Source organism: Periophthalmus magnuspinnatus, chromosome 6, assembly GCF_009829125.3.
Source record: "Periophthalmus magnuspinnatus isolate fPerMag1 chromosome 6, fPerMag1.2.pri, whole genome shotgun sequence".
Lineage (NCBI taxonomy): Eukaryota > Metazoa > Chordata > Actinopteri > Gobiiformes > Gobiidae > Periophthalmus > Periophthalmus magnuspinnatus.
This window is the reverse complement of record NC_047131.1, coordinates 14,360,053-14,372,098: the sequence shown is the minus strand read 5'-3', so window position 1 is coordinate 14,372,098 and position 12,046 is coordinate 14,360,053. Positions and strand designations below refer to the sequence as shown.

At 39.3% G+C, this 12,046-nt stretch overlaps 1 protein-coding gene across 1 annotated transcript in view; it reads right to left on the bottom strand.

Moving 5' to 3' along the window:
• Positions 1 to 12,046, bottom strand: part of sema3e (sema domain, immunoglobulin domain (Ig), short basic domain, secreted, (semaphorin) 3E) — a 112,511-nt gene that overhangs the window by 33,269 nt on the left and 67,196 nt on the right. Inside the window, exons 3-5 of the mRNA XM_033968561.2 lie at positions 1,882 to 2,042; positions 1,662 to 1,721; positions 303 to 422 (exon numbers count right to left, since the gene is read on the bottom strand). Of these exons, the coding sequence (XP_033824452.1) occupies positions 303 to 422; positions 1,662 to 1,721; positions 1,882 to 2,042 (341 nt within the window). The remainder of the gene's footprint in view (positions 1 to 302; positions 423 to 1,661; positions 1,722 to 1,881; positions 2,043 to 12,046) is intronic.

The window sequence follows — 12,046 nt, the reverse complement described above, 5'->3', positions numbered from 1 at the left end:
ATCTGACCAGAAATGAAGAAACAGCTTGGATGAGCAGCGAAACATCTTCACTCCTACAACGTTTTGTCCAGTTGACAGATTTGACTTTGGTTTTTACATTGAATCAGACCTGGAGGACTGAGGGATTACACAAACAACCAAAAAATAACCACAAATTTCCCGGTAGTGCAAAGAAAATGTGCACATGATAATACTGTATATTTTGCATATATTGAATTGTAAATATCTACCACCCCTACCGTTTAGTGACTTTGTGCATGCAACAAATACATACATGTAATAACAGTAAAAATAGGACTTACCTGTCCAGTGTGGCCCACTTGGACGAATGCGCAGAGCGGGTTGAAGGCACCGGTCCCACACACCAGCAGGTGGGTGTGGTTGTACTGCTGCAGCACCTTGATGTAGTTTGCGCACTCCGTCTATGGGAATCACAATACAGTATAAATAAACATAACATACATAGTTGATTATTCTGACTACAGTACACCCTGCTCTAACTTCAAAGTGGCTGTGGTTACATGCGCATTCAAAATCTGATTATTATTAGATTTTTGGAGTTATCTGATTATTAAGATGACACGTAAACAGCAAAATAATTTATTTTTGATCATGATTCGTCTGATTATTCACATCTGATTTTGTGGTTGGCATGTCATGTGTAATCTTAAAGGTCGTGACATTAGATCATGTTCAGATCTTTGTGCATGCGACCTCAGCCACAGATTAAAACAAGAAAAGAATGAGAAAGGTTGATTTCTATGCAGCTTAAATTTTCATATTATCCAAATATTGTATCATGTTATTATTTGAAACATGCTGTGGGATTGGTTTGTTTTAGAAAGGCTAATTGTAATGTAGAAATCAAATCCCTTGTGAACTTTTGCAAATATTTGAATGTATCCATTTGTGAACTTTACTATATAACTTGTGGACTTGGATCATAAACTGTATGTATAAATGGACATAGCTAACCCACTAGCTGCGAAGTTCCAAATAGGATCATGGACGCACTTCTGGCTCCATCGACTCTGGCTCCAAATCACTTTACATTAAAAAACTGTTGGCCCTTTCCCTGTAAATGCTGCTGTCAGACTTGTCATTTTTGTCTTTACATGTTCGTATTAACCTCTTCTTCATGATCCTGGGGGTTTTATTTCACTATTGTGTCTGTAATTCCAGATATGAACATTAATAAGAGACAAATCAGCTGCCTTCTTTCCCAGAGGTTGCTCCTACTAGCATTAGCAAGAGGTTTGATTGACAGTGTTGCTACACACTCTTGCCAAACCAGTGTTGTGGGTGGGAACGGGCGTTACCTTCAACAGCTTCGCTCCAGATTGGGTCTTTGGTTACTATGATAGTCGCAGTTGGAATTCCTAATATGGAACTCGGCTCCAAATTTGCCTCTGTAACCCGCTAGCCTCAACGAGCTACATTTGACTAGAGTTGAACGCTATAGGTGACGTCACACTCCCTTGGTCCGCTTTTTTATACAGTCTATGCTATGGATTTAAAAGTCTTAACATCAGTATCGGCAAATACTACTTATCAGCCGCAGCAGCAAAAACCGCAGACAGATATCTGCTCAAAAAATCCAAATCGAGCCATCCCTAATTTGATCGCTGTCAAAAATAATCTTGTATTTTTACGTGATTTACCTTTTCTCTCCCCTTCATCAGACAGTTTTCCATCTGGGACTCTGTGCTCGCCCACTGGACCTGCAACAAACACCTTTTTAATAACAGCTTAAGTCACAACTTCCATCTGGTAAGCACAATAACAGATTGGTCTTTTACATGGAGCCAAAATCTATAAACACTATAATAACTTTTAGCAGTACAAGTGTGCGCATATTGGCAGGCCTCACAGTTCTCTTACCTCTCGGGGATGGGCGTTGATGCGGTCCAAGCTCAGGGAGAAGAGAGAGTTCTTGGCCCCAATGTAGAGGCGCTCGTGGCTGTCGTCGAGAAGCATGGTCTGGGGCTGGAAAGAGGCTCCGTGGCCTTGGTACACCCACGTCCGGTTCAGCTGCCATAGCTCTGCACACAGGGACAAAGCAGGGCGCATGAGAGACAGATGGGAGAGTGGCGTGCCGAGGTTTACACGGAAATTGAATTTGGGATCATGATTTGAGTAATTTGGTTTATGTTTTTCAGCTGTGACTGCACAACTTGCCAAAGGACGTCTGACTGGTTACATTATATTATTTAGGACAGTTTTTGTATCAATTTTCAGAATGTTAACTTTTATGGTTTGCTTCCATGATTCAGTGGAGATGTTATTTCTTTTAGGCGTGGAACGATAATGAAATTTGGTGTCACGATTATTATGGCCAAAACAATTGCGATTAAGGATTATGTCAAGATAATCGTTGTTGCTGACAGTTTAAAATTGTTCTGGATTGTTATGAATACGGTCCATATTTAGACAACTGTTAAAGTATTTTACGTTGGTATAAGTGAAAACAAAAATGCTCCAGAAGCGATCATCAGGGCGAAGTAGTTTTTATTTTTTTCTTACACATTCTCATGAAACAATGATGATTATCTTTGTCGGCAACACAGTTATATAAAAAGTGCCACGAATGATTATTGTCAACCCTTTTTTATCACGATAGATATTATTGTTTATCGTCCCATCACTATTTTCTTTTCCTGCAGTGTTCCACATTATGGCATTAAGCTTTTCTATTTCCTTGCACACGAGCGAGTATTGAGAACTGGCTAAGTTACAGGTCAGATATGTGGAGAGGTGAAGTCGCTAACTGTAAAAATACATGTGGTTAATTTAATAAATATTCCGTCGTTAAGTTTATTGTCTTACTGTGGAACAACGCAGGCAATAGTAAAAGAAAAATTCTAATCTGTCAACTGGATAAAAATTTGAAGGAGTGAAGACGTTTCGCTTCTCATCCAAGCCACTTCTTCAGTTCTGATCAGATTACAGCTGGACACTTCCTTATATCTGTCTGAAGGAAGGAGCTCACTACTCTGAAACTAACACACCTTTTACTATGGATCATACCTGGACGACTGAGGCATTACACAGACAATAACATCTCTATGCAGCCTTGGCAGTTCCCCCACCAGAAAAGTTCACCATGTCCTGTGTGTAGCAGTAGCAGATGTTTTTGAAGCAGATGTTCTTTGTTATTTTTTGTGGCACGCTATTTACATGTTCCACTAATCCTCCTCTAACCGTTTGCTGCTTTGGAGTGACATCCTGAAACGGTTCCACCAAATTTCTTTGTATAGCGTGTTTTAGGTAAACTTTGTGTTTTCAGGAGTGAGTGACCAGAAAAACTTGTGTCCACTGTTTTTGAAATGCAAGGCCAACAAGGGATTCCTTAATGTACAATAGTAACAATAATATCATTTATTGTGATAAAAAGGGTAGACAATAATCGCTTTATATAATCGTGATAATCGCCAACAAAGATAATTGCCATAATATCACCAGAATGTTCAGAAAAAAAGGATCCACAGGGAGGTCAACGGGGGGGACAAAGGGGTCTGTTGTCTGGGGCAATAAGGTTTTAGAGGCTCAAAATTGGACCCTCTTCCTATTAATTTGTATTGCAAGGGGGGCATGTGAGGCTTTTTGCCCCAGGCCCCTAAATTTCAGTTTACGGCCCTGCTTGCCCCTGAGAAGTTATAATTATTCATTATCATTATTGTGATATAAACATTAATCACCATTATTCTGGCCATGATACCGGTCACAAAAATGTCAGTATCGTCCCATGCCCATCCTCAGTGGAGGTCTTGCACTTTTATTGAAATTGCTTAATCCTGTATGGAGATGTGGCTTCCATTTGCCCCGGCGTCACTGGTACCACACAACACGCATAACCATTGCATTAGCCAGATCTGTTTTGGCGTGTGCAGTTTGAGTCAGGGCCAAGGGCACATTTCAACATGTGGGAGTGATTCAGAGCTCTCTAGAGATGGGCAGGGAGCGACCGCAGGGTTATCATCCCATCTCCTGAGCCTGTCCCCTGAGCACGCATGTTTTCTCTTACCCCATCCGCACACCTCTGCTCCATGAAGACAGCACGAGAACACTAACTCTTATTACACATGAAACGACGCAATGGGTCTAATCCATCAGGAGCTTTCTACTATGACTTACAGCAGGGTTAATAGCAAATCTATCGTAATCTATATCTGGATCTTCCTAATTAGCTCATCTTAAAGGCTAGAACTGTCTACGGGGAAAATGGGGTTTATGGGGCTGGGTAACTGAAACCTTGCAAACCCTATTTTAGGCCTCTATGAAAGTGTGATACTTCTATTAAAGGTCCTATATCACGCAATATTGACTCTTGTGAGCTTGTAGCCATGTTAGAATTTTGTTGCCTCCCCGCAAACAAACCTGGAGTTGTGTTTTGTTTCAATCACACATGTTTGAGTAACACTTTATTATTAGTCGGTCAACATCTCCAAAGCTCAAAATGCTCTGCTCCACCTTTTGATATCATGAAGTGGTAGTTTTCAAGTTAACATATGCAGGATTTGTGTGTTGAACATGTGTGAACAAAACAAAACACAACTTCAGATATGTTTTTGATGAGGAAACAAGATTATAACATAGATCAGAAAATAGCGCATATGGACCTTTTTAAATCAATATTTTTGTCAAATTCTTAAGTTAAAAGTGGGCTTCTTGTTGCATGAAGATGAAAAAAGATACATAGGCAATCTTTAAGGCAATTTGATTTATATTTTTAGCCTAATTTTAACTGTCCTTCACTCTGCATCCTGATGATCAGAAATAACACTTGAAACTTGATATGCTTTTAGGTTTTGCATTCATGTTTTTGAACAAACTATGCAAATGAGTGTTTATCATATGAACCCATGTGGACCTGTGCTCCTGTAGGTCAGATACACACAGGGCATGCAGAGTCCAGCCCTTTATTGAAAGTAAACCTGGCGAAACAGGTCTTAGCTTAGTTAAAATAGTCTTAAGTCCTACAGCCTCTCTAACCACAAAGAATCACTAATATTTCTTACCCTGCATTAGCCAAAGACACAGCAGGAATTAAACTAGCCTTTTTTCAGATATTCCACCCACTCTCTGAGAATCCCTTATTTACAAACAACAAAAATAACAGTTGTGGAAGCATGTGGTCACCAGGGAGACAGAACAGTTTTATCAGCGAGGAAGCGGAACCATTGACTTCATCAGTTATTAAAAACCACAGACACACCTACAAATGCAAGGATTAAATCTGAACCATTAAACTTGGAAAAATCAGACAAAAACTGCAACAAATTAAAAAGGACATGTTAAAATTGAGTAAATATGTTTAAATTAGAACATGAAATAGAGTGATTCCTGCAGGTTTGAGTAATCTTTCTTCTCCTGTATTCAAGAAATCTTTTTGCCGATCTACCTTTTATACACTTACGATTCAACAGCGTCACTTAGTCAATTTGGCACAAATGAAAAAATAAAATTCGCTGCTCGCTAGTGTGATCTGTAACCATCCATCAGCGGTGTCGACAGCTGCCTGGCTCTTTGTTGTGATAACGTTTGCGGTGACATACGGTGAAGGGATAAGTCAGACTTGTTTCTTTTATCAAGTGGTTTTAGATCAATACTGTGAATCCAAAATATAACTTTCACATAACAAGGATCCATGGGTTATAACTATAGAGTTATGATTACATTATTTATGTTTGATACAGTTTTTGGTTAAAAATGCAGTTTTGAAAGGTAACTCTCTTGTTTGATGAATAAGGAACAAAAACAAAGCTAGAAATCAGATGTGTTGTTGTTTCTAGTTGGACCCGGAAGTGACATCATCAACAACTCAATACAGCAGACAAAAGCACAATATGTCTTCTTTAACAATTAAAACTAAACAAATGGTTCAAAAAGTACTGCCACATAATTACAGGTCCAATATTACATGAAACTAACTCTTGTGAGCTTTTAGTTATGTCATAATTCTGTTACCTACCATAAAAACATAGCTGGAGTTGTGTTTTGTTTCATTAAGACATGTCCGAGTAACCCTTTATTATTAGTCTGTCTACATCTCCAAGTGGTAGTTTTCAAGTTAAGCAATTCCAGGGCTGAAATTATCCAAATTATTCTAGTGAAGCTGTATAGAGTTTAAAAACACGGTGGAGCATTTCCTGTATCACCACATGACATCACAAAGTGGAACAGAGTGTTTTTTGTTTGAGAGAAGAACTCAGCCTAAATATGCAGGGTTTGTGTGTTAAACGTGTGAATGAAACAAAACACAACTCCGGCTGTGTTTTTGATCAGGAAACACTGTTATAATACATATCAGAAAATAGTGTAACATGGGCCTTTAAGCTGTGCCTGGTGCAGGTTGCTCCACTGTACCATTGAGGTTATGGAGGTATGGGGGTTAGCGGTGAGAGTCCCCAGGGGCGTGCACTTCCTCTGGGCTGCACACTTGTCTGAGCACCCTTTCATTAGCACATGACTGGATGTCCTTGTACAACAGAAAACCCCTCCGATCTGGAGCGTGTTAGCCGGCTTTTAAAAACCACATGAATTGTACGCTGCCCTGTTAAAACCGTTGTGGCTTGACATTTACAGCGGCGGTATATAGAGGGCAAAAGTTCTAAAACGGGAACAGATTTTGAACTGGAATAGGTTCTGTTGTAGGTTTTTTGTAATTATTATCGTTCAACTCACAGTTTTAATAGCAAGAATGATCAATAATCAGGTCAATTTAAAAAGCAATAATCATTTAAAAAAAAAAAGGCAAAATGAAGTCAATATAATCTATACTCCAGGAAGTATGGTGGCTAAGTAGCTAGCACTATCGCCTCACAGCAAGAAGGTTCTGGGTTTGACTATGTGTAGAGTTTGCATGTTCTACCTGTGTCTAAGTGGTTTTCCTCCAGGCACTCTGGTTTCCCCCATTGCACCGCAGCTAAAAATCCTCCAAGTCCTGACCAAGGCTGACTCAATATCTGGAGTTGGGTCCTGAGGGTAGGCTGAGAGTTTGATTTAATAAAACTGGTCACATACTAGATGAATTGTTTGAAACTTTTTATTTCTAACATTTTAGCAGTTAATGGAAAAAAATATTTGAAATCAAGGAATGGTTATAATGACAATGGTTATCATGAGTATAAATCCTATACATTCATATATACTTGAGAAGAGGTTTTCAAATTCGAGGCCATGTTCCCCTTATCAACATGAAAATGGGCCCCCTGTTCTGAATTTTATTGTGATGCCATAGTAGAAAAATAGAAGTTCAAACCATGTTTATAACCAAGTTTAGATAAGATTCATTTCTCATAGTTCTTATTTTATTGGTTTAGTTCTTTCCATTCCTTTGTATACCATATTAAATGATCATGTTTAAGTAATAATCAATTGATACCACAATGTTTAAGAGACCCCAATACATGGCCCAGGGGCTGCACTTTGAGAACCACTGTACTAGAGGAATCTATTAAACAATGTGAAGGAAAGTTAATTATTTCACTGTTGTTTGGTCATAATATAAATCATTGTTATGTTTCTTCTCACAATAATCCTAACACTAAAATGTATCTTAGTTCAAACAACAGTTGTTTATTTTATTTTGTTTATTTGACCTTTACTTAACCAGAAGGGTCCCACAGGAGAGTTATGACCTCAAGGGGACAGGAGCTGTTTTGGAGGCAGGGGAAACCGGAGCCCAGGCGAGACACAGACATGGGGAGAACATGCAAACTGGACATAGAAAGTCCTTCATGGTCTGGCAATAGAACCCTCTTACTGTGAGTGCAGAGTTCTTCTTGTTTCACTAGAAACTGTAGCTGCTTGAGTATAACCTAGAATGCTTGGGCCAGTCATAGTTTATTTAGCAACCGCCTCAGGAGAGAAATACAGATATTTATATAAAATATTCATTGAGTTTAGGACAACTGAAAAACTTCACTTTTTGCTTGCAATGGAAATTCTGCATTGCACCATGACGAAGAGACAACACGATTTCACAGTTTGGGCTTCTGGGCTTCAATTTTTATCTATCTATTATTTATTTTAAAGAATACAATTTGGTAGACTGAACACTATTTCCTACCTTGGACCATTTAAATCAAAATCTTCCAAATCTAAAGTCTTGGTAATTTCTCTCAAACTAGTTTCTTGCAAAAATATAAGAATATATGAGCCAGTTGACTTTTTGATGTAAATGGATCCCAATGCCTATCCAGGGACTTCAAAATGATGAAAAATTTGCATAGCAATTAACAACAAAATATATCTTTTTGAATAGTGAAAAGTCCTCAAAATGAAAACCCACACTACCACCACTTGCCAGGTGCTTTGCATCATGACCATAGACTGTATATATAAATGGACATAGCTACCCCGCTAGCCGCTGTGTTCCAAATAGAAAGTGATCATGGGCGCACTTTTGGCTTCATTGACTCTGGCTCTAGTTCACTTTACACTGGAAAACTGGGCCCCCTGTCTCTGTAACTGCTGCTGTCAGGCTCGTCATTTTGGCTATTGTGTTCGTAACTCAAGATATGACAAATAAGAGACAAGAGACAAATCGGGTGCCTTCTTTCCCCGAGGTTGCACCCGCTAGTGTTAGCAACAGGTTTGAAAGCGTTGCTAAAAGCCCACTCTCTGCTAAACCAGTGGTGCGGGCAGGAAAGGGTGTTATGGATTGGTGTGATACTTAGTTCCAAATTCGCCTCTGTAACTGCTAGCCTTGATGAGCTTCATTTGACTGGAGTTGAACACTATGGGTGACACTCACTCCACTTCACTCCACAGTCTATGTTCATGAGATATTCTTTGTATAATATAATATATCATGTAATTCATTTTAAGTGGTTTGCAGTGGTATTAAATTATTGCCCACTTACTTTACTTTACTTTCATTATTTTTGCTCAAATGCATGGGAAAAATCGGGTACAGGACCATTATAAATGACTTATTTTAGATTACACTGACATCACTGTATCAACACGTCTTTCTTCAGCACGTCACTATCCCCTGTCAAATGCTAAACCCCTCAAACAATCTCAAAGCAGTCTTAACACGACCAACAACGCACTTCTTTCTCTGTTCTTGTGTATATTTATGGTGATACTTGATCTGGAGATGGCCCCATTAATGGAGATTAGTCATGGCAACAAAGCGAGACCTGTGATTGGCTATGTTTGTTGAAAATGGGATTAGATATCTTCGTGGAGTTGTGTGTGGTTGTGTGTGTGCGTGTGTGTGCATACGTGTGTGTGCATATGTGTGTGTGTATTCGCCATTAGGATCCTGGTGCAGACAGCAGACTGTTTGTTTGAGCTGCATTAGCTCTACACTCAGGCTGGGTGGCACAGGCCAGAACCCAACATGTTTCCTGTAATTAACTAATCCACTCTATGGGATTTCTTTTCTCTGTCTCTCATTCTCTTTCATGCAGCCAAAGAGTAAAACATCATATATTCAGGCTAAGTATGTAAAGGTTTGTTTGTCCATCTTAGTTGGTGCAAAGTGTAAAAAGACCAAAGTAAAGGTGCCAAGTTCACTCCTGTGAGGCTCATTCTGCTTTCTGACTGGATAATCATTTGGAGAACCAAAACATTAATTAAATGGGATATCACAATTGTTCAGTAAAAGCTATGTTTGATTTAAACATTTTTACCTCATATCTGGCGACACATCGTTCAGTACTCAAAACCTTAACTACAGTTCCTTTAAAACTACATTGGACAAATGGTGGAAATAGCTCAAAAGTGCACAGCCATACAAAGTAAACATAAACATAACAGATGCATAACAGGTGTCTTGCCTAAAGACACAACAACAGTATGCAACTACCCCCGGAACAGCTCTATACTTGGAATGGGAACCAGCTTAGATGCTTCTGTCATCAGCTTCCCCAATAAAAGCACACCTGATTTTAGGTCTAGCCTCCTCATGCCTTTAAATACTTTCCTGTTCACAGGTGTATAATGGTGATTCTGAAACGTCCACACATCCATCGTGTCATTAAACAATTTCACTCATACTCTTTATTACCCATGATTACAGAGTGCTTGGAATGGCAGGCCTGATTACACTGGAGAGGGAGAGAGACAGTGAAAAAGGGGAATAGAGAAATATGGAGAGAGAATGAGAGATGTTTCAGCTCCTCTGCCTTGTCATTACTGGTGCCATTTCAGAATCACACTCGGATCTAAAAATGTGGGGATTTCCGTGTTTGGCTCCGGTCTAAAGGGCTTTTCTTCCCTGGCCATCTGCAACCACCCCAGGGTCCTCAGTCAACAGCTGCACAGCACAAAAAGAGCCGGGATGAATTTGTGTTACATAAAGCATGAGATTATTTTACTTCTTTCAAGTTTATATATTTCATTGAAATGGATGAGTTGTAACTATTGAGAAATATAACAAAAGAAAATGATATTGTGTCAACTGGATACAAGTTTTGGAGTGATGAATATCTGTAATATCAATGTAATATCAATATCAATACATATATATAACTAAAACATTTGTCAGTTAGTGCACAGCTCTTGAGTTCTAGTACGCCTCTCATCTCACTGAAAGTGGTCAGGAAAAGGGGGAAAGTCAAATACTTCAAGTTGATTGGTCAATTCGTTACAACCATTGGACTAAGGGTTAGGGTTACATCCAGGTGAAAGAAAAGCACAGACTTCCCTCCACAAATGCATAGAGTGATTGTTTCTGCATCTTAAATCAAATCAAAAACAAGATAGGCTGCATTATGTCTGTCGTCATGTTTGTTTTAATTTGTTTGGGCAGTTCTGTTTTGGCTTCCACCCAAACGGCAATGCTGCGCTATAACAAAAATATTTATAATAAATAAATTATCAATATTTTAATAAGTTGGTGGTTTATAAAGTAAACCAGAAACTGATTTTAAATAATATTATAGGTCTTGTGGAAAGTCTGTGGGAAAAATGAATGGTAAAGCGACTTCCAGACCCTTGTAGATGGTGCTATGTTTCATTGGAGAAGGGTTGCACATCTCAGGCACATAGCACAAACTTTGCCAGTTTGATTCGTGCTACCAGCATTGCATACTGCCAATGTGACCTTCTCACAACTGGCCAACACAATGAATGTGCAAGTAAGGCCCTCCACTGTAAAATGAAACAGACGCCTTATTCATTTAAAGTGGCAAAACATTCAAATTCAATTGTGCCTTTTGTACTGAGTTCTTTTGTTTTCTTTCTACAAACATTTGGCTAACATACACTGTTTTCAATAAAAAGATCAAATAAACACCATCATATTTTCAATATGCCTCGAAATCATCATGCAACCCCCAGTGTCTCACAAACTCTCTGTGGACATCCTGGTGTTTTACTGCCTGAGACCACGGTAAGATCGAGACCACGGCCCATCGATACCACGGCAAGACCAAGACCATGGCCCATCGAGACCATGCCCCATCGAGACCACGACAAGATCGAGACCATGGCCCATCAATAGCACGGCAAGACCAAGACCATGGCCCATCGAGACCAAGACAAGATCGAGACCATGGCCCATTGAGACCACGGGCCATTGAGACCACGGCAAGACCACGGCCCATCGAGGCCACTATTTTCTACATTTATTTGCATTTTATAGCCATTGTGGCATATATATATATAATTTAATCTGATTAATGTTGATTTAAGCTTCAAAAAAGCCAAACTAGCTGAACACTCTGTGCCCCTTTTTTGGATCCTCACTCAAAAGTTTTAAGCCAACTTCCACTTGCACTTTACTGAAAACTGCTTCAAAATGAGTAGGATTTTAAACATGTGCTAGAACACTTTTTTCAAGTTCCCCACTGGAGTTACAATATCTTACTGGATATACAGTGATATTTACCAGCTCTGCACATTTACCAGGCATTGTGACAAACACACTAAAAATAGATTGTAATATGGCACAAGTTTTGATTACTTTTTGCTCCGAATTTGTTTTTGCTCTTATAATCAGTGTGCAGTGAGGAGGGAGCTTATATGTGCTGTACGCAGGGAGGAGAGAGAGGGGAAAAGGTGAGGAGCGGCGTGCTTATGTGAGGCATAT